At 48.4% G+C, this 22,645-nt stretch overlaps 1 protein-coding gene across 1 annotated transcript in view; it reads left to right on the top strand.

Moving 5' to 3' along the window:
• Positions 1-4,876: 4,876 nt before the first annotated feature.
• The window catches only part of B3GLCT (beta 3-glucosyltransferase), an 83,646-nt gene continuing 65,877 nt past the window's right edge, over positions 4,877-22,645 (top strand). The window contains exons 1-3 of the mRNA XM_064493228.1: positions 4,877-5,179; positions 17,203-17,252; positions 22,435-22,474. Coding sequence (XP_064349298.1) covers positions 5,107-5,179; positions 17,203-17,252; positions 22,435-22,474 — 163 coding nt within the window. The 5' untranslated portion in view covers positions 4,877-5,106. The remainder of the gene's footprint in view (positions 5,180-17,202; positions 17,253-22,434; positions 22,475-22,645) is intronic.

Below are 22,645 nucleotides of genomic sequence, written 5' to 3'. Positions count from 1 at the left end.
TTACTGTTTCTAAAGAGCTCTTAGCAGAAATTGAATGTTGTCTTGAGGGAGAAGTAAACAGAGAACAAAATAAAGAATAAGTGCTCAGTCAAGGCTCTTTATGGACCTATTTCAAATTGGCTTTTTTTTTAAGGGTATATTTTGGAGGTTTATTGGAAGGATGCTGAAAGGTGAAGCTATAGAACCTGGTGCAGAGTCAGCACTCACTCCCCGGGCCACCTCCCCCTCAGGCAGGTGCACTCAGGCTCTCGCCAGAGCAGAGAACTCACTTAATTATTAACATGTTAGCACGTTGTTGCCTGATTAGCTTGGCCATCAGCAGTATAATTTAATCAACTAGAATGTTCATCATAGAAGACCACAACATAACAGCATTTGTAAAAGATTGTATTTTTTAAACAAATATTCACAGTCAGATAATTCTCATATGAAAAAGCACTGAGATTCGAACACCCAAACTGAATAGAATTTTCAAAAATGGAAATTGTGAGTATTTAAAATTCATTCCTATCATTTTCCTCCCCTGAGGTTCAAGACTTGCTTGAATAACTGTGCTTTTGGCTTGTTTGGGGAGACTTTTCACATTTGCAAATTAGTGACCCAGTCCTAGCTGAGGTGGTGATGTTCAAATACTTCATTTCAAAAACAAACCCAGATCTGGAATTTTTAATAGCCCAGACCCGGGGTTGGATTGTGTTTGTCTGTGCCCCGAGGTCTACATCTAAGACTGACAGGAGAAAACCCAACTGAGCACAAGTGTTGGGACAGTTTGCATGAAGAGTTATTTGCTTGAGTTTCCCACACCCTCCTCTTGAGTTTTAAATAGCATTTGTTCAGTAAGTCATTCAATGCACCAGTTTCTACAATCAGCAAATACCGACAAATTATGGGAGCTTGAAACTATAAAAAATGATTTCTAGTGTAGCATAAAGTTAATTCAGCAGATATTTATAAGCACCTATTTCTTGTCAGGCACTGTGTGGATACAAAGCAAATTAGGGTATTGAAACAGAATTATAACAGGATGTGATAGATGCCATGAATGTGATGGAATTGTGTCCAAAGGGCGTGGTCCCTGGGCTGTGGGTGGGGGAGGGGACAGAAAAAATATTAGAACTTGTCTTTATTTTTTTATCTCATACTTTAATTTTTCTGTTTTTGCATGTTTCTAGATAGAACTGGTACAGTGACATACATAATTTATAAATAGGTAGCTATGGTGCGTAATTGCTTTGCTGAATGAGAACAGAAACTGGGATCATTTGCTCTGAGGTGCAGAGGACTCGGAACAAAGTCCCCGAATAAGCAGTGTTTCACACAAATCCCACAGAAAGCCTGTGATTTCGCCAGGCAGAAAAGCGGGGGGACTGTGCTAGTCAGAAAGAAAATACTGCCGTGTCTTCTCACATGTGGGAAAGAATATGACACTTCTACAAAATGTGGGGTGGCTGGGGAGAGCCCTGCACCTGTGGTGGGAAGTAGAGGGGAGGAAGCGGTAGCGCCAGTGTGGGAAGGTCACGGCCAGGTGGGAAGGACGTGGCCAAGTTCAGGGACCCGTGTTTTACGCCGCAGGAAGGAGAGGAGGGGAGGAAAGGGAAGACCAGGCCTTCCCACAGCCCCACTGGACCAATCCGTGGGATCCTCTTTCTAGTTGTGATGCTAAGGGTGAGTTTCGCCTATAATTTTGGAATAGCTTTGGAAGCAAAGGGAGACAAGCTCCTCGAGGGCGGTGGAGAGACCCCCTTATTTATGTTGTCAGAGTCTTCTTCCTGAGCACCTGCTGCAGGGGCGGCCAGGGCCACTGCATCCTCTCCGAGCTGCATCTCCTCTTCCTGCCTTGCTCCTCTCCCACAGGGGAGGAAGATTCTCTTGCTTCCCTAAAGGCTAAAGCCTCAGGTGCAGTGAGAGCAGGTGTGCACCATTCCAGGGTGTGGGGCAGGGTTAACAGACGGTTAGATCATGGGTCTGATGATCACAATGGTCTTAAGTCCTAGAGACCCAGTTTTAGACATTCTAATCCACTGTCAGACCCCAGGCCGGGTTTTAGGTTTGGAAAATAACCCCCAAGGCCCACTCGTAATTCATAAAGCCACTTCACTGTGTTAGAAGAGAACAGCCTTCTCAACACTGGTGGGGGAGGGGAGAGTTGGATTCTGTCCCTTGCTCGGTCCTCACTGGTCAGGACAGGATCCCCAGTCATGGGACAGAGGCAGCCGGCTGGCCAGGGCTGGGCAAGAAGCGCGTCCCTACTGCCACACCAACAACCCAGCACACTCCTCTGGGTGCCTCTGCCTGGGACGCCTTTCCTCCTTTTCTCAGCCCAGGAACCTGCTATTCCCTTGTTCAGACCCTGCACAAAAGCCACGCCCACTTTTCTGACCAATTCCCGTGGCCCCGATTTGATTTTTCCCTCGGTATGTTCCAAAGCGTTTCCACCTGTGCTGGAGCATAACGTCACGGCAGTGGCATTCCTTCTGAACGTTTCCACCTCCCCAACGGGGCTGTGCACTCTTGCGCCCGGTGCCTCGTTTCATGCTCCTTTGTGTCCCCTCCAGAGCCCGGTCACGGGCAGGCCAGCTCGAAGGCGTTCACCATCAGCTGAATGAATGAATGCAGTCCAGCCTTTTGGGCCTGAAGTATAGTTATTATGAGATCCAAAACCCATCTGTTTGGAGCTTATTAGATTATTTGGCTAGCCATGGCTTTATGCATAGCTCTTTATGTTCTCCTTTAGTATTTAGAAAATTCTTTTAAAAATTACCAGTCAGTTTTAATTATGGTGCAATAGGCCCCTCAAAAGACATGCCTCCTTGCTGAACCCCTGCACAGGGGAAGGGCATACTTTTGGGGGCCAGGATGGGGGTGGCATCCAGAATTCAGGTGAGTGAGCCCCAGGAAGATAAAGCTGTGACCTGCTCTTCCTTCGTATCACAGTCTCAGAGGACAAGAGATTAATTCGTTTCTGTTGGAAGGTGTCCCCTTACAGTTGGTGTTCCAGGTGGCAAAGAGGCGCAGGGGGGAAGGACTGTGTCACCAAGAGCCTCTGTGTCCTCACGGGCATGTTTTGTTTCAGGAACTCTCAACTTGTGATTGGGAGGGAGCACTGCCAGCAAGTGCATTTATCACGCAACTGGAGTGAGAGGTAATCCTTTAGAAACCGTGAGGTATGGAGCTCTGTGACCGTTTATCTGCACCTGCCATGGGAGGGAGGACGCCGGGCCAGGCTTGTGGCTAGGAGTGTGCGCTCTGCCGTGTGCAGGGCTCTGTTTCCCACACCTCTGCTCTGCGTGCTGAATTCTGATGAAAACATTGATTAAGCACCTAGAGTTGCTTGTTAGCAAACATGGAGTAGCTATCTGAACACATACCTGGTAGGCAAGCTGCTTAATTACCAGGCTTCTGTGTCTGTTTTAAACAAGTCTTGGTTTAATGTTTAATATAGGTGGGGAGTTATTTTCTTGGAAGAAAGGTAAACAGCTTTGGAAATTGGAAAACTTCTAGAATTCGACACCAGGCAGGTAGGTTTTAAGGAAGGACAGAAGGGATCAATGCAGTCAACCACAAATTTGAAAAGCTTCGCTGAAAAAAACGAAAGGAAGGATTCTGACACCACTTCCTCCCAGAAAAATGCTGTTGACATGTAGCCATAAGCCTTGGCTGAATGGAACAAAATGGCCCTATGTGCATTCACGGGAAATGGACAACACGCAAAATATTCAGTTTCAGGTTTCAAGAAGTCAATATAAATCACAGAGAGAAAACCCATTGTCTCTAGACTTCCTTTTAAAAACTTGCAGCCGCTGTTGCAAGGACATACTGCCCGGCGCTGTGAGGGTAATCTCTCATCAAGCGTTCATGTTTATTAGGCTCAAGACAGCAAACGTTTAGCCTGCACCGGCCTCTCTCCCCCACGTCCTACTGGTATCCGTAGGGCCTGGCATTGGTCTTCATTTAATGTTTGGCAAATGGGTGAACACTGGATGTCCATGTGGAAGATACTGGTGTTCACAGGGCACCTAATGAGCATCCAGAAATATGGTGAAGTGCAGTGAAAACATGGACGAGACTTCAGGAGGTCACGGTCTACACTCAGGTAAGCACGAGCACTTGGTCCTGTCTTCCCCCCGGGAGACAGAAATGAGTCGAGGCTCCGGGGAGGCTCGGGGGCGTTCAGGACCCTGGGAGGGGTTTGCAGCTCTTCCTTCTCTTCAGTGCACCATCTTCCCCGCTCGGGAGGGACAGTCACATGCGGACAAGAGGGACTTTCCGAAGGAGGATTCTGCAGTCCCTCCACTTTTCGGCATTCCGATTCAATTAATTTTTATCAGACTTTTGGATAAAAGTACCCCCTCTGTGTTCCATTATGGTGAACACTTAAAATTACATTTATACAAAATTACATTTACACAAACTTCTATAAAATTCCAGGCCTAAGCCATTGGCCAAATTCCATTTAAAAAGAGAATATTAAGTAAATTAGTTGAGCTGATTAAAAACACCTTCATCAAAGTAGAATACTGGTGCCAACAATATTAAGATTTGAATTATTGATTTTTTTTATAGCAGATGGTATACTAGCAGGGAAGAAAAGTGATTCTCCCTTCTTTCCTCTGCCGCCCATCACCCGCTGCCCCCACCCCTTCACTTCGGGGGTAAGAAGGGGCGCCACTGACCTACCGCTGGCGATCCGGGGAGGGGAGGTGACGGAGTAAGGAGGACGCGAGAAGAGAGGATGGGGCCTAGGTGAGGGAGAGGAAGGAAGGGAGGAGTGGAGACGAGTGGCCGCAGGGAGCAGAGGTCAGACGCCTGGAAGGAGGGCGCTGTCCCAGCGTTGGAGCGGCCACCTCTACCCTCACCCTGGCGGCGACCCCAGCCCCAACCGCCAACCAAGCGGGTGCGACAAGCGCGCACAAGAGCGCTCCCGCTACCGGCCGCCAGAGGGCGCGTCGGGAGCCGACGCGGTGGAGCCGGAGGAGGGAGGAGGGGAGCCGGCGGAGAAGGGTCAGCCGCGGCGGCTGGGGCGGCGGCGGCGGCAGCGGCGCAGCTCCGCTCCCCGCGCGTCTCCCGTCCCCGCGCCCGGACAGGGAGCACAGCTCCGCCGCCGGGATGCGGCCACACGCCCGCCGGGGCCGCCGCCTGGCGCTCCCGGCACTGCTCTCGCTGCTCACCTGCTCCCTGGGTAAGTAGCGGGCGGCCCGGGTGCGCACGGGAGAGGCGTGGGCTCCCCGGGCGCAGCCGCCCGCGCCCCGCGTCCGCGCGCTGAGGGAGGCGCTGGGCGGCCCAGCCTTGCCCCGCAGGCGCCCGCGCCCCGCCGTCCGGTCCCCGCTGCGCCGGCAGCAGCGCCCTCTCGCGGCGCCAGGGCGGGACCCCCCCCTCCCCCGAACCCGGGACCCGGGGGCGCACCTCCACGGCCCCTTTCGGCGCGCGGAGTCCCGTCGCCGCCCCGGCCCGCCTCGCATCTTCCCGCTTCCTTCCGCCAGGAGCGGGCGGCCGGCCGGCCGGGCCGCGAGGGCGCGGCGCCCACCCCCACAGGAAGCGCGGAGTGAATGTGCAACTGCGAGAAACTTTGAACGGAGGGAAGCGGCGGCCGCGGGCCCGCCCCCCATGCCTTCCGCCCGCGCCCCGCGCGCCCCGCGCTGGCGCAGAGGCTGGAGGCGGGCGGGCTCAGCTGCCCGGGCCCCCGCTCCGCCCCGCCCCGCCCCTCCCGCCCGGCCCGCGCGCCCCTCCGGGGCTCCCTGCGGGGTCTGACGGTCCTGCCCGGGCTCCCAAGGCTGAGATGCCCACTGGGCACCAGCCCCTTCCACTGATTCCTGGACCAGGAAGTGGGAACCGGGTACCCGGCTGGGCCTCCGTGTGTCGGTCGTGGCTTGGGGCAGGCAGCGGGGAAGCCTTCCCGAATCTTGCGTCTTCGTGGGGGGAAATTAGAGAACACTTCTGCAACAGTGCTTGTCTGCTGCAGCTGTAATGCCCCTTCCCTTTACCCCCATGCGCCTCACAAGAGCCTGCTTACCCCTTTATCATAAAATAATGTTGCAAAAGTTTAAAAAAAATTGCAGTTGACTTTCATGATTTGTGCAAGTTTGAAAGCTTTGGGGGAAAATTATTCCCTTTGCAGTGTTCTCAGGGTTATTGTCTTCTTTCCCAGGCTTTTGTGTTTCCAGCCCGTTAAGAGGCAGTAATTTCAGATTTTTAGAAATGGCAGAATGGTGCAATTTAGGAAAAGACGTAGCGTCATTGCACACTGCTGTTTTGGTAGCCCACCAGAACCTTTCTAGCCGTTTTCATTTGGACTTAAAACTCTCCGAATAAGGACCTTGTTTGGTACCCTGGCGTGTCTGTAGGTGCTCAGTAAGTGTGGAAAAAGTGAGTGAGACTAATTGGTAATTGTTCACATGCATGATTAAGTAAGTAACAATGTAATTAAAAATGTTTGGGCACCTTGGGCGGAGAAGGCTGTAATTGACGGTGGGGAGCAACTGAACTTGGCCAGAATCTGCTTTGGTGGAAGAGAGTGCGTTGCTGGGGAGGCAGCCCTGGGGGAAGGGGGGACTGAAGGGGTGGGACGCGGACTAGGTGACTGCTGGCTGCATCAGTTGGCTGGCTCCCTGGGCGTTTTTGCATGTCACCAAATGGGGTGGGTGGTAGCTGAAATTGGCATTCTATTTATAGCACTGCACTTTACAATGCTGTAGTGGGAACACAATGTTTGTATGTAACATATTCACTGTACTGGCTGAAGTGCACACTTGTGTTGCTATGTGTATCTTTTTCACTGCGCTTACGGGGATATCTGCATTATCCAAACTTGATAATACATTAAAGGACGTTCAGAATGAACTAAAATGTCCTCCGGTTTTTGGAGATGTCTCAGGCTTGTGAAGTTGTCAGGTAGGCACAACAAATAAGACATAAAACCTATTAAAAGGTCCCTGTGAGACATTTGGATTTATGAAGTGGTTTTCATGTGTTGGTACAGACAGGTCTTCGAGGTCAGAGGTAAACCATGAGTTCCTTCTATTGAGATCTTCTTTGATGTTGCAGAAAGGCACCAAGAAATAAAAAGATGTGGTACCCACTCTATATCTTCAAATCAGGATTTTGGAAAGTTTCTGAAATAGAGAATGTGATAGGAGTTCTCAGGCATGTGAACAATCCTGACAGTGTAAAAATACCTTAAATTCCCTTGTAAGGGTGGCCTGACTGTATATAGCTTCCCACAAACCGTAGTGTATTCATTTGAGCTTTTAAAGTCAATAGAACATTTATTTTAAACCCATATGATTATACAAACAAAATTCACTGTAACTTCAGTTCTAAAGTCTGAAAGCCAGCACTAGAATCAGAAGATTTATTCATGCTTCCAGGTCACCCATGGTGTGGCTCCTCTTTGCTTTCTTTGAGCCTCAATTTTCTCATATAAAACAGGAGGCATAGACTAGATAAAAATACTAGAACTTCGACATCTCTTACAGTTTTAACTGATTCTATTGTAGCAGAGTTTGCTGTCTGCTACCCTCAAGCCCCTAGTTCCTTCTTTTCCTGACCGAAAAACCTCTTAGATAATCAGCAGTGTTATGGACTGAATTGTGTCCTGCAAATGCACGTGTTGAAGCCTTAATCCACAGTATGACTGTTTGGAGATGTGCCTTTAAGGAGGTAATGAAGGTTAAATGAGGTCTTAAGGGTGGGGCCCTAATCCAGTAGGACCCATGTCCTTATCAGAAAAGGAAGAGGTACCAGGAATGCTTGCAAACAAAGAAAAGGCTGTGTGAGGACAGAGAGAAAACGGCCATCTGTAAGCCAAGGGGAGAGTTCTCAGCAGAAACCAGCCCTGCTGGTACCTTGATTTTGAACTCCTGGCTTCCAGGACTGTGAGAAATACATTTCTGTTGTTTAAGCCTCGCCGTGGCTTCTATTACGGCAGCCCTAGCAGACTAATAATACAGGGGGTGAGGGGAAGGGTGGTGGGGGGTGGCTGTGTGTCCAGTGAGAAAACATTTTTCAGTGGTCCTTGCAAACAGGTGTAGCCAGTGAGCTATCTGTAGAGATTTTTGGGTGGGTCTCTTGGTGGCTGACCCAGTTGAGATGCAGAACTTCTGTCATTGTTTCCTCCTCCTCCTCATTGCCTATTGTGTGAATCTGATGGCTGGAGCTTTGGTGGCCATCTTGTGACCACGAGGTGACCTTGAAGACAGAAGCCAGTGGTGCAGATGGTAGAGGGGCAGGGGTACCACCACCTGGGTGCCAGGTGGGTGTGGAGCACCAGGCTAGCCCGGGATGGCCTGTTACCACACTTGTATTACATGTGATAAAAACATAAACCTGTCTTTTTAAAGCCTCGGTTGTTAGGGTATTTTAATTACATGCAGCCAAACCTAATTCTAATGGGTACATCTGGGAAGAGACTCATTTGAACCAATGGTAAAAATAATAATGTTAACATTTATCTTTCTCGTCCCTGTTTCTGCTCTGTATGAGTCAGGATTGTGAAGTCTTAGCACCTGCCAAAATTAGGGATGGTTTTTCATTCCAAGCCAGGTCTTGCTCAGATTCTTTTCATTGCAGTGAGTCAGACATTTTAGGACCCTGAGAGTCACACCTGGCTCCAGGTTATCTTGTTTGTTTTTTTTTTTTTTTAAATTTTTATTTTGAAGCCCTCCTTTTGTTTCTTCAGCGGTACTCAGGTATCACCGGCATAGATTTCAGTTGTCTGGATGAATTCTCTGTGGTCCAGATAGCCCAGGTCCCCCAAACTAGCATGGCCCCCTTGGTCATGGACTTGGCCCATGGGAGTTTGCCTGTGGCCAACAGTCAGGCTCTGGGGAGGAGGCAGGGAGGGCTGGGGGTGGTGGAAGGGGAGGGAGGAAGGGCATCTGTTCCACATGAGGAGGGGGGCGGGGAGGGTATGTCCTGACCTTCCTGCCAACTTTGTCTGAGGCGAACCTTGTGGGCCCAGGGCCTGAGTCAGTCATCGTTACTGAGGTCACTGGGGCCACTGAGGGCCAGGTTTCTCGCTTTCTGTTACAAGCATGTAAAGCAGGCCTAGTTTGCAGACGTTCTGCGTTCTCCTCCTTGTAGCCATTACGTGTAGTCCATCTGGGGTGCTGAGCAGATTCCTGCTGAAGAACAATATACAGGGGTGTGATTTCCATTTTCGTGAATATAAAGGAAAAGTTACGGTGTGTGTCTGGGGTTCCTGAGACCCGTGACTGATTGAGAGTCTCCTTTAATACCATATTTCAGAGGATCTGTTCACTAAGCCACTTCCAAAGACACTGGATGCAGTGTGGGTGCGGACTTGAACTACTAGAAAATGTTAACTTAAGAGTAGTATTAAAAGCAAAAACCAGCTCCAAGCTTGTTTTATTTATTCAAAGAGGGTAGAGTAGCTAGTCTACATCCAGCATTGGGATGTTGCAGGGAGCCAGAACTAGTCTGTGTCTACCCTTGTGAAGCTTGCAGGGAAGGTGACATTAAACACTCACTTCACCAAAAATGCTGGCTGCAGCCTGCTCGGTGCAGTGAGGGGGCTGCGGGGACGCATGTGACTTTATCCTGGAGTCTGGGGCCCCCAGGGATGTTAATGGCTTTAGCCTGGAGTCTGGGGCCGTGGTTCTCAACAGTCATCTTGCCCCACCCGGGAACACCTGTGGATGCCTAGAGATTTGGTGTCTGTCACACAGGATGGCTGGGCAGGGAGCGCTGCTGAGTGTCCTACAATGCGTAGGACAACCCCCACCTCCCGAAGAATCAACTATCTGGTCCAAGCTGCCAGTAGTGCAGGGCTGAGGAAGCTCAGAGCAGGGACTCAAGAAAGGGACATCAGAGCTCAGACCCGAAGGGGAAGCAGAGATCAGGTAAGCGGAGGAAAGAGCTCGGGCTGGAGGAATTCTGTGGAAAAAGGATGGGGCTGTAGAGGGGGTGGGGGTCAGTAGGGGCTCTGGAGACCAGGCTAGGGATTTGGGACTTTGACCTTAGAACAGTCAGAGCTATTGAAGGGCTGTCATAGGGGAGTGACATGATTTGACTTGCATTTTAAGAAGCTCACGCTGGTTGTCCCCTAGGACAGGGACGGGAGGGGGCCAGTGTGGACATAGGGGACCAGTGAGGAGGCTGCCAGAGCCAACCCCAGGGGACCTGATTAAGAGTCTCTGAGGTGTGGTGGTGACTGGTCCAGCGGGCTGGGAGGAAAGCTCAAGGATGAGTCTTGGTTTTTGTTCTGAGCTGTCGGTGAAGAGGTGTTATTTACTGATACAGGCATTGATGGAGAAGGACCAGATTCAACCGCAAGAGAAAATTTTAATTGTAATTAAATATATACAACATAAAATGTATCACTTCAGCCATTTTTAAGTGTACAGTTGTGGCATTAAGTATTCAAAGTTTTCTAAAATTTACTTTTAATTTTAGGGGGAGGTGCAGATGATGAGCTGAGTTTGGACAAGTTGAGTTTGGGGTACATGCAAGATGCTCAGGCGCCCTGTCTGGTGGGGAGTTAGAGCTGCGGGTCTAGAGCTCAGAGGAGAGGTTGGCTGAAGAGAGATTTGGGGGCAATTTGCGTTTTTTGTTGTTGTTTTTTAAGAAGAGAGCCTTGATTGACAAAATAAACTTATTTAAGCTTTTACTCAAAATGTCTGTGCTCTGAAATTTGGTAGACGTTGGGGAAATAAACAGTCTTTATCTGTAAAACTCATACAGTGTAGAGCTGCAGGTTTAGACACACACACAAAAAAGAGTTAAAGTGTCATCAAACACGGTTTGGAATGCATCTCAAGCACAGCAATGCCAGTCTCTCCTGGGCATACAACTTACTTTCACTCCTAAAGGAGTCTTTTATGATCTGCAAAGGTGATATGTTTTGGTTCACATCATTGCTTCCCATAAGAAGCTCAAGGCTTCTTACACAGCACGCTGAATTTATCTTCTCCGGATCCTTGAGGGTGGATATGCAGGGGCCTGTTCTTCGTTTATGAGATGAAGGAGGCAAAGGAAGATAAACGGTGAGAAAAGCCCGTCCCGTCTGCCTGAGTCTTGCTGTCTGTCCATCCCAGCGTGCATCAGACTTCACACACGGAAACACCTCAGGGTCTTAAAGAGGCCCCTTTGTTAAAATGCAGATTCCTGGGTTCAGGCTCCAGATTTTTCTGATTCAAGAGGTGGGTGATGAGGCCTGTGGATCTGCATTTTTAAAAAGGCGCCACATGAGTTGTATATGCTGGCAGGTACAGAGCCCTGCATGGGCTGCCCTTGCCTGGGGTCAGTGGGGCCGATTCCCTGCTCATCTGTAGAAGGTAAAGATGATTGCCGGTTGCTTGGTCTTTAAATTGAGTAAGGCGCTGTTTTGGAGAGAGCAAAGTGTGGAATGGAGGCCTGACACTCAGCAATCAGGTGTTTTGTCTCCTTGGGGAAGGAACCAGAAACCCCAGAATTCAGACTGAGAAGTCTCTCTCTGATTCCAGCATCGTTTAGCAGATTTACAGATGCTACTGAAGGGACTGCATGAGTCTCAAAAGCTGAAGCAGTGGGTTGTTAGAGCAAAGATTTTTGGACAATAGACAAGTAAGCTCTTGAAGGCGTTGGCACATCTCAGACTGTGGGCACCACGGATTCAGTGGCACTGACGGGCGCTTTTTAGGACCCACTCTGTCTTACAAAACTAAGTTACCCAAGAGTCAAGCAGAAGCGTGCTCTTACAGATTAGCCAGACGGCTAGCTGCTGAATATGCGTTAGCAACGTAAAGGCCTTGTGCGGAGCGCGGCTTTCCTGGTGTTTGAGTGAGTGCCCTCGCGGAGCTCCTCTGTGCTGGGGAGTAGGCTGTGCGGCCAGGACTCCTCTGCCCCTTACCCATGGCTCAGCCTCTGGAACATGCTTGTGCATTTCTCCCAAAACTCTGTTTGAGTTGGAATTTTCTAGTTTTCAGACCCTGACTGACATGGGTTTTCATATCTTCTGTTTAAATGAGATATGAATCAAAGAAGCAAAAGATCTTTTCCTTCCTAAAATATATGGTCCGTGCCCAGGTCACCCCCTCCAGGTGTCCCTGCCCAGGTCACACCCCCAGGTGTCCATGCCCAGGTCACCCCCTCCAGGTGTCCATGCCTAGATCACAGACCCCAGCTGTCCCTGCCCAGGTCACACCCTCCAGGTGTCCCTGCCTAGATCACAGACCCCAGGTGTCTGTGCCCAGGTCACACCCCCAGGTGTCCATGCCCAGGTCAACCCCTCCAGGTGTCCATGCCTAGATCACAGACCCCAGGTGTCCCTGCCTAGGTCACACCCCCCAGCTGTCCCTGCCCAGGTCACAACCTCCAGGTGTCCCTGCCTAGATCACAGACCCCAGGTGTCTGTGCCCAGGTCACACCCCCAGGTGTCCCTGCCTAGATCACAGACCCCAGGTGTCTGTGCCCAGGTCACACCCCCCAGGTGTCCATGCTCTGGGCACACCGGACTGTTTAATGTGCTTTGTGTGCAGAAGCCTGTTTCCAGGCCTTCTCCTCTTGTACTTGAAGTCTCTGCTGCCTGGGGTTTACTTCCTTGAGCACCGAGGCGAGCTTGCTGCAGGCAGTGCCCCGCGCTCTGGCGGCCTCCCTTCCCCGCTGCCCTGCCAGTGCGATGCCCTCTCTCCCCGCGGGGGCTCCCTCAGTGGTGCCTTTAGAACGGCTGCCTTCAGGGGGCGCCCGTCGGCACTTGGTTGCTGACTGAGGGGCTTGGCAAGTTAGACCATTAGCTCCTTGGGGAGTTGCTCATTCATCGTCTGCCCGGCTCCTAGCCGAATGCAGGGCACATATAACATGCAGCCGCTCTTTGATTTTCTGTTGAACAAACGAAAGTATAAATTAATAAAAGTAATGACAATAGCTGCTCACACCCAGAGCCCCTTGCGTGTGCCAGGCCCCATCCTGGGCCTGTTACAGGGGCTCAACCATTAGCTCCTCAGCCGCCTGAGCTGGTCTGTCCTTCTGTTCTCAGCCCTGCGGAGTGAAGGGCCCTCCATCCGTGGTTGAGTGGCATCTCCCCTCCCTCATGACCGCAGCTCTGGGGACCGTGGATTTGTCTGAGGAGGACAAGGGAAGGCCTGTCACTGGGCCAGCATGTTTGTTTCTGTTCCCTCTGCTGCCAGGGATTATCTTCAAAGCAGGTCTTTGGAACCAAGTAAATTGACTGCAGGCTATGCATCCTGGAGCTTAAGGCCCCTTCGGAGGACCTGGAATTAAACCTGGAAGCTCCAGGGAGCAGGAGCTGCTGGGGAGGAGCTGTGCGGGCGGTGGGGGGTGGGGGGGACCTGTTAAGGAAAGTAGGTCACAGCAAAGAACCCGGGCCCCAGGTGCTCCCTCCCACTGTGCCCGGGAAGAGCCCTGAGCCTGGGGGGGCACTGGCCGCAGGCTCCCGGGTGCTGTGAGCTCTGTCCTGGATGGCAGGGCTGCCCTCCCTCTGCTTCCTCCTCCCGGCCTGTGTGCCGGACACACGCCCGCCCGACCCACGGTGACGGTGACGGCTGGTTTGCTCCACCAGCATCTCCGCAGCCCCCTCCTGAGCCTTCGGTATCCGCTGAGCCCTCTCGGAGCACTTGCTGCCTCATCTCACTCAGTCCTGACGGCACCCCCTGGGGGGTTATTTAGCGTCTTACTGGTTTTGTTTTTTGGTATTTAATTCAGTTTCTATGATAGATGTTACTGGAGGAGTTTGGGAGGAATAAAACAGGAGAATCAGTCACCTTTCCTGCCTGGGCCGGTCCCTGGTCCCTCCCCGGAACAGAAGAGAGCTGATTAGTGCTGCTTAAATGCATTGCAATTAATTTCTCTCCTGTTTTCTCACACTCCAGGGCTTGGGCTGGTCGATAAATCTTGGGCCCAGGTTAGCTGTAAAATTTGATTTATCTCTCAGGATAGATGCGCTAACACATTAGTTGGCTTGAATTACTTAAACTTATCATGAGAAGGGTCTTATTTCTATTGTCCGCTCTGATTTGCACTTTAAATATAGTTCCCTGTAGCAATTCACAGGGATTCATGTTGAAAATAGAAAAGGGGAAATTACTTTTAAACAGCAGTTTGGCATATAAGAGCTGATTTACCTTGGAATATTTCTCCCAACTGCACATTAAGGCCAAGCTTTCAAGAATATTTCTTTTCCCCCCACTGAATCTGGAAATTAGTAGCAAGTCAAACAGTACACCCTGAGCCCCAGGTGGCCCCTCCCCATGGCGGGGGTGGGGGGTCTCACTCCCTCTCCCGCCTCCCTCCCTCCTGCTGGGTGAAATGTCCGCACTGTGCTCTTGTTAGGGCTGTTGAAGGTGACATGTAATTTCTTACCTCACTTGCTGATTTTTCTCACTTTCCTCTTCTACTATAATGCACCATTTTGCCTTCATTTCCACGAACTGCAAAAGCTGGGATTTTGTTGGTAGGAGTTCTGTAAATGATTCATTATTTTAAGGTTGAATTTATCAGGGTAGAGAGGGTATCGCTCAAGTGGTAGAGCACATGCTTAGCATGCACGAGGTGCCGGGTTCAATCCCCAGTACCTCCTCCAGAAATAAAGACAGAAACCTAATTATCACCCTTCAGCCCGCCCCCCCCCAAAGGATTGGATTTGTCAATAGTGTAGCATATTCTTCAAAATGCACTTGGTTCCTTGGTGATTTATTTTGTTTTATTTAGATTATGGAAATACAGAGCTAAAACCAACTAGTTATTTGTTTAGATATTCATCTAATGGGGATTGTCTTGCCATATTATGATTTGCTCTTATGCTTGAAAGGCCTTCTGATGGCTTTTTTATGTTATTGCTTTACATTTTATGTAATTTATTTCTCTCACGGGGAAAAGGTCTTAATTTCACAGCAGAGTGATGGGGAGAAATAAATTTTATTTCCTTTTTTTTTTTTAAAGGATATTTAAACTCTAGGCCAGTATATTTTTGGAGACAACTAAAATCTAATTTCCCTTAAGCCTTGTCTGAATAAAAGTATGGTGTCTTTATTCTATAAAGACAGCAGGGTTTGAGGAATTTACTTGACTTATGGGAAACATCTTTCCTCTGTGTAGTTCCTACTTTACACAGTAACATTGTCAAATAATATTAGCTGCTTATTTTTGAAAGCTGATGCATTAGTAGTACTTAGAACCAATACCAGCTAAAGACGCTTTCCTTCAGTATAGAGCCTGCATTTGGAAGGGCCTGGGGCTTTTGTGTGGACATACTTTTCTTTTTCACATGGCCAACTGGTCTTGCCAAAAAGTGAGGTTAAGAGTAAATGCTGGGTATTAGCTGATAAGTCACTGAACATGTTAAATTGGGAGGGTTATTTTTCTTGATAAAGGAGGAAATTCTAACCCAGAGAGCTTTGACTGTCCATGTTTGGAATTAGGCAGTGGTGAGTTGGGGCAGATGGATTTTTGAGTCTCAAGTCCTATATTAGATTGACCACAGTTTTTAGATCCTGCAAGTTATTGGAATGTTGCAACCTCACTATATGATGTTTATTAATAATTCTATTTTTAAGATCTTGTTGAGGGTTTTAAATGTACACACTAGCTTGGAGATAAATAAAACAATATCAAAAGATTAAATACCCAGAAGGAGAATTTAAATGGTGTTTGAAGTTCAATCTGTCCTCTCTTCTTGGGACTTAATAAATGATTGGACTTTGCATTTGGCTTGGGATGTGTGTGTGTGTGCTATGCATGCACATGTGTGTAAAAAGTGAGAAAGCAGATCAGATCCTAGTGAACATAAACTGAGTAGGGTACTAAACTTCAGTCTGCTGGGTTGAGATGTTGAGTGTAAGGAGGGGACAGCCCTTCAGTGATGGATTGGAGACGAGCTCACTCCATTCATTCATTCAATAAATGTTTATTGAGCTGCTTCTGATTTGGGGGCAAACAGTAAATAAAACCACTCCTGCCTTCACGGAGCTTGCGCTACACTAATCTATAAGACAAGCAATAAACACGTAAACATATATTGTGTCAGCAGCAGGAGGTGCTCTGGAGGAACATAAAGCAGAGCAGAGGGTCGGAGGGTGGCGGTGGGGATTCACTCAGGGAGCCTCATGCAGCACCTGCTGGGATCGAGGTTCACATAGAGGCTCATTCGGCTTCCATTTGGATTTTACCCGCCTTCCGAAATATCATTCTGGAAGTGGAATTGATTCGACCTTGTTAGTCATTTGCTTCTTAGTGTGAGTATGTTTTAGGTTATTTCCTTTGAGCAGATGTTAATGGAGAGGGAACTTGAGGCGGGGGCCGTCTCCTCCTCTGTTCCCCGGGAGCCCCGGCACTGACGCTCCGTATGCGGTGTGACTGCTGCCCGGAATCGCCTGTCCAGCCCTTTCAGCGCCTTTTTGCTCTAAGGCACTGCACGTCTCCTCCTGGGAACGCTAACTGGAGAAAGCAAACTCCGAAACGCTTTCCTCTTAGCCCTTCAGGGGACATGCACTGTAAAATTAAGCTTTTTTTTTTTTTTTTTTGGTCTGGTTACCCTTCCTGTTTCATTTATCATTTTGCTTTATATTTTCAAAATGTTACTGTCAGGTTATTATTATTATTTTTAATGTAGAGCCTAGTTTTGTCTCTAGGGATGTTTTTGCCTGTTTATGGGCTCCGACTCAAAACATGAAATTCTGAGCGGGGGATGGTCCTAACTCCTCCGGCTCCCCTGGCCCCGTGGCTTTAGTAGGGATCTCTTATTTCTCCCCTGCGAGCTGGGAGCAGTTTCTGCACCACACTGCAGACCCTGCACCCACAACCCCCGAGATGGAAAACTTGCCCCAGGTTTAGCTCTGTTGCCCGCCAGACTCTGGCACGGATGAGAGGGTGGAAATCTGTGCTGCTTCTTGCCGGATTCTCAGGAATTCCTCTTTGCTTAAGAAGGTACCAGAATCAGGGTTTCTGAGAAGTCGTATGTTTGTATGCGTCTGTCCTGTGGTTTATAATTATAGATAATTCCTTTGCTGTCCATTTTCCTTAGCTCGGTAGCCTAAGCATGTTGGCTTCACACTGATGGATAATCTTAGGTCCGGAGGTAAAGGTGGCCTGGGCACCAGCTTGCAGCAGTGCCACTGCTTTCAAAAATGAGCAAAACGAATCTTGTTAAAGTATTTTTTTTTCCTCATTTTAAGGAAAACCGTTTAATGTGAGAATGAATCTTAATTGTTAATTTTAATGTAGAAATGTTTCTTTCTTTTTGTTTTTTTCCAGCTTTTGCTTTGGTTTCTGAAGATATAAAGAAAGAGGTCAAGCAGTCTAAGGTACAAGTCTAATGATCAAATCCATTCTTCCTATGTGAGATTTGTTTGTATTTTCTTTAATGGGAGCAGCAATGATTTCATGTTTCCATAGTTACCAGATTTCTTTTTTTTAAATGAATCATTGGTCAATGTAGATTTTGAATCCAGGCAGCAATCCACAAATAGGCTTGCTTAAAAAAGCCCTTTAATAGTTAAGGCAGATCCACTAGGCTTTCAATTCCATTTTCAGAGAAAAGGTGCTTTGGTATGGAGCTAGACATTTTAGCAGTCTTGCCTGGATACCATAGTCTTCTCCAGTCTTTCACAACTTAACCTTGGGCTGTCCCTCACCTTGAAGGTGGCACCATGTTGAGAGGGCATCCTGGGAACCGGCCTGGAGACCCCCAAAGGTGGCCGTCAGGCTCCTTACACAGTCAGAACCAGAAACTGAGACCTGGGGACCGACGGAGAGGGGACAACACTTACCCAAATCTCAGAGCTGTCCCTTCTTGATCATTGGTTGCATTCAAGAACTGCGTCTAAATTTCGCCATTTGGGGTTGCATTAGATCAGTTTGGCACATGAGAAAGAGAAACAATATTTTAAACATATGAGCTGTTTTCTGTCATATTAATTAAGGCTCAGTTGACTGTATTTTTCCCCACATAATTGGTATAAAAGCATTTTTAAATGGAATGTTTCTTTTTTCAGCAGAGTGTGATCTGTTCTAACTACACCATGGGATTCCTATGCTAGGGAAATGATGATAATAATTCCTTATGGCTTTAAGAGTCTTTGTGGTTGGTTAATGAAGCCTTTTCAGACATTTCATTTAATTTGATTTTCTGAATGATCGTGTTATTGCTAAGCAAAGCAGATATTCCCACATATAGCAGAAAACATTTACCCTCAGAGAAGTTAAGTAATTTGATTGAGGTCGAAAGGTGAAGTCAGAATCCAAATTTTCCAAATACTTGAATTTTTCACACTGTGATTTCATAGTACATAGCTGTGTGTGTATGTGTGTGTGTGTGTGTGTGTGTGTATTTGGCAATAATGAGGCTCATTTATAATGAATTTAAGGGTTATTAATGGGGAATTAATATTTTGTGTGGTGAATTTAGAAATTAGAGCACCTACTTTCAAATATAGGTTTTAAATAATCTTTTCAAAAGAAGAAATACATATATTCTTTGCCTTAAATACATATATAAATATAAATAGAGGTAGGTAAGGTGAGTCCTATATCTTAGTGTCATTTTTCACACACAGCTATTAAAGCCCTTGAAAAATGTCATTAACCCCATCTGTGCTTAGGTCACAGAACCAACAAGCCATTCAGCCCATGAGGAGAGGCAGTGATGAAGTGTCCCCTGTAGCCCATCCCAAGACTGGGCGATGAAGAAGTGGTTTGTCCAGTGTTGTCCAACGTCTGTGCAGTCTGGAGTTCTCCAGAACTCGGCCAGCCCTGCCCAGGGCAGGTCCTTCCCCAAACAGTGGTCAGACACGCTGGTTGGCCTCTGGTGGCTTTGCGCCCAAATCCTGAGAGCTGCCCGTGCCCTGCCATCCTGCCTGGGGCCTGAGCTCTGGGCCAGGCTCCTCTTCTGGGCACCTGGCCCTGGGACTGCCCAGATTCTGAGCTGCCCCGGCTTTCAGGGGAGCCTGCCCTCCCAGGCTGGTGCTCAGGCCCTGGGTGCTGCCTCAGCCAAGCCCCATACCTGTCCTCAGCCTGCAGGTTTGCCTGGCCTCACACCCTGTGGTGGCTTGAGTTACTGGGTCCTGAGTGACGTAGGCTGAGAGCTGAACCCTGGGGCCAGGCTGCGGTGTTCACAGCCCTTCCCCGACTCTGACCCCCTGCAGGAGTCCCGGAACCTCGCTGTGCTCAGCCTCCTCGTCCGTCTGGACGATGGGGTGATGGGACCTCCCTCGGAAAGCTCTTTTGCAGATTAAGTGTGTGTATGTGTTGTGTTGTGTTGTGTGTCCACCACTTAGAGCAGTGCGGGTCCCTATTTAAATGTTTACTAGATATGACAACAGGAAGTGTCTTATGCAGTTTTGGGAGGAACCTACATAAATCAAAGTAGAAAGAGGAACCATAGACCTTACTGCTTCTATCAGTTAAGTTTCTTCCGTGGGCCTCACGTGACACGGGTGATGAGGATGACTGTTTAAAGGGGGCAGGAGCACATGTTGAGCATTTGCTTTGGGCAGACGTGATACTATCTAACTGAACCTTCACACCAACCCTGTGCAGAAGGTCTTGTAATTATGATTCCTGTTTTACCGAACCTGAGGCCTGAGCTAGTGAGTGGTGGAGGCAGAATTAGAGCACAGGACCAGCTTGCAGCTGAGTGCGCTGGCGGACGCGTCTGATGAGTTCATTTCATACAAAATGTGGGCGGGGGGCGGGGCAGGGGGCTGTTTGCAACCTGGTAGAAGATGCCATTTTATTTCTCTTTTCTTCTTAAAACATTTCATAGCAAATTCTTCTGAGCTTGTTTTATCTTCTTTTGGTGAAGGATGTACACACTGGGCATCACATGTACGGATTGCAAGTGTTCAACTCTATTGTGTCTTAAAAATAAAACCTGCACGGAAGGGTGGCTTGGACCTGTCTGTTCCCGGTGAGGGTGGGAGCTGTCTGTGGGGAGCTGCACTTGTGGCACATCTGTCTCTCTCCTCTCTGAGTAGCAATTCCATTGACTTAGAAACCTTTGACAGAGCACATTTTGATTGATATTGATCGTCTGTGTCAGAAACATGGGGAAGCAGAGATAATAAAACAAACCATGTGTTTCTGTCTTCTTTAGGAAGAACTAAGCCTTTTCACAAGGGAAGCTGGAGACAATTTAAAATGTTCTGTCAATTCGTTCATTTGGTCTAATTTTCTTTCTCAAAGGGGAGATTACTGAAGACCATTTTTGGTTCTGTTTCAATTCACCTAATGCAGCTATTCCTTGGATATTTCATTTTTACAGTTTACAAATTGAGCCGTTTGAAATGGCTAATCATTTCCTAGCTCAAAATTGTGTCAGGCAGTCGGAGCCGCAGTGCTTAATAACAAACAGACAGCCGTGTCATTTCGGCTGATTGTCTTTGTTTTCACAAAAGCATGTGGTAGAAAGTCCGGTTCCTGTTCTAAGCTCAAGTTAGTCTGGATGCGTTGAGTTCAGGGTGTTTTTTATATTCAGCTTCTGGGTGAAGATGACTTTTGTGGCAGGTGTTACTTTGAGCTTACTCTCCAAGTACGTTTCCATCTAATGAGGCATGTCGTCTGAAGCAGGCCTCTGCAGTAGCGCTGGGCATGCGACGTCCAGCAGTGTAAGGAAGGAACCCTGGGAAGGCTCACAGACCTGGATTTTAATCCTGCTTCTGTGGCCGGAGTGACTCATGGACACTGGGCAAATCCTGTATCTTTTCTGAGCCTCCCTTGTCTTATTTGCAAAAGGCGAGTGTTGGATTGAATCATCTATGCTATTTTTAAAAATTGTAAAATACACATAATATAAAATAGACCATTTTAGCCATTTTTAAGTGCACAATTCAGTACCGTTAAGTATATTCATACTGTTGAGCAAGCAGTCTCCAGAACGCTTTTCACCCCGTGAGACTGAAGCTCTGTCCCCGTTAAACTGCAACTCTCCCTTCCCTTCCCCCAGCCCCGGCCCGCACCATCCTGCTTTCTCTCTAGGAATTTGGTGACTCTAGGCTGTCTTAAATGGGGTCATACAGTGTCTGTCATTTTATAACTGGCTTCTTTCACTGAGCATAACGTTCTCCAGGTTCATCCATGGTGTTGCATGTATCAGAATTCCCTTCCTGTTTCAGGCTGAATAATATTCCACTGTATGGAGGGACCACATTTAAAAAATCCATTCCAGGCCTATTTTTAGATCTAAAATTTGCAATTTTCCATGATCCTCATCTGGCCGCCAAGGCCGTGGCCTCTCTGCTGCATGCTGACGGGGACACTGAGGGCGCCTTCCCCGGCTGGAGCGGCAGTCAGTCCCCACGTGCTCACTTCGGTGACAGCCTGGCTTTGCTTCAGGTCACGTGGACAAGTGGCTTGGGCTGTTCAGTCTTTTTTAGTGGCTCTTCCAAAAAGTATGTGTTTTTATCTGGGTTAAGTAGGGTCACTTGATCCTGAGGTGGAGATCAGGACGCGACTGTGAGGTCCCTCTTGACCCGGTGGTATTTCTGTTCTTGAGATAATGATAACTTCAGAAAATGCCACCAAAGGTGGCCACTGTGCTGTGTTTCTCTCTCTCTGCACGCCGTTGTCACGGCCCTGCTGGCATCCTTAGAGGATGCGTCTCTGCAGCTGCATCTTGGCTTTTAAGCTGTTCCGGTTTTGTTGATAGAGGCTCACAACTGCATTTCTTGTTGCAGTCTGCGCAGAAAACTGGAGGATATTTGCCACCATCCAATTGTCGTAATTATAGCGTATGGTGGTTGAAAATGGAAGGGGGCAATTAGAGAGAAAATCTCTCTGCCAGAGAAGACAATGCAAGTGGCAGATTCCGCGCTGACACTGTGCGCTTTGTCGGAGCGGTCCCTGAAGAGCCCCTCCCCCGACTTACCCGGGATCAGGATCAGGGGTTCCTGTGCCCACATCTGGGTTTCTGTGCCTGGAGCTCTGCAGCTCTAAGACACGCACCTCTGTGCTGGTGAGATCTCGTTCGCCCCGGGCTGACCGCCTCCGGGGCCCTGCTCCGGCTCCCAGGGCCGCTTCTCAGGTAGGAGACGCATCACAGGAACATTCTCGAGGACGGCACGTCTGAGCCTCCAAGATGGGAGACACAGTAGTGAGCGGAGCCCCACGAGGACCACGCAGCCAGGGCTGGCACGACCTCTGATGTGTCTGCCATGCTTGGCGTTTACGGGGTTTTTAAGCCAACCCTTCCCCAAACACTGTGAGCCGTTTACACTGGAGGAAGGAGTCTCAGCTCAATTCAGTGACTCGCCCAAGATCACAGAAGAAAGGCCCCATCAGAACCTTACGTTGTGATACAGAAGTGCATCATTGCTGCCTTTTCTCCTTTAATTTTGTTCTGTTTCTTTAGGGAAGCCTTTCTAAGCTCTCATTTTCAGTGTCTCCCCTGCAAATGTTAACATGTACCATACATATTTATTTACACATAGGTGTATTGCTAGTTTTGTTATGTGACGAGATTGATCTTTTTCTCTTTTATTTAAAATACAGAATTTGGAGAAAAGTGGTATATTGAAGAAAAATGATATAGGTAAGTAATGATTTCTCTTTTTTAAACTGAAGAGTGTGTATCCAGGTGTATTTCTTGTAAATTATATTTCAGTGAAGTGAATTTTGCTTTCTGATTGTATGGGATAAATACTGTTGTCCCGATACTTTGTCTCTGGCCCAGCTCAGTGTTGAAGACACAGGGAGAACACTT

The sequence above is a fragment of the Camelus dromedarius genome, chromosome 13 (genome assembly GCF_036321535.1).
Source record: "Camelus dromedarius isolate mCamDro1 chromosome 13, mCamDro1.pat, whole genome shotgun sequence".
Classification (NCBI taxonomy): domain Eukaryota; kingdom Metazoa; phylum Chordata; class Mammalia; order Artiodactyla; family Camelidae; genus Camelus; species Camelus dromedarius.
The sequence above is the reverse complement of the archived record's forward strand: the minus strand, read 5'-3'. Positions and strand labels throughout refer to the sequence as shown.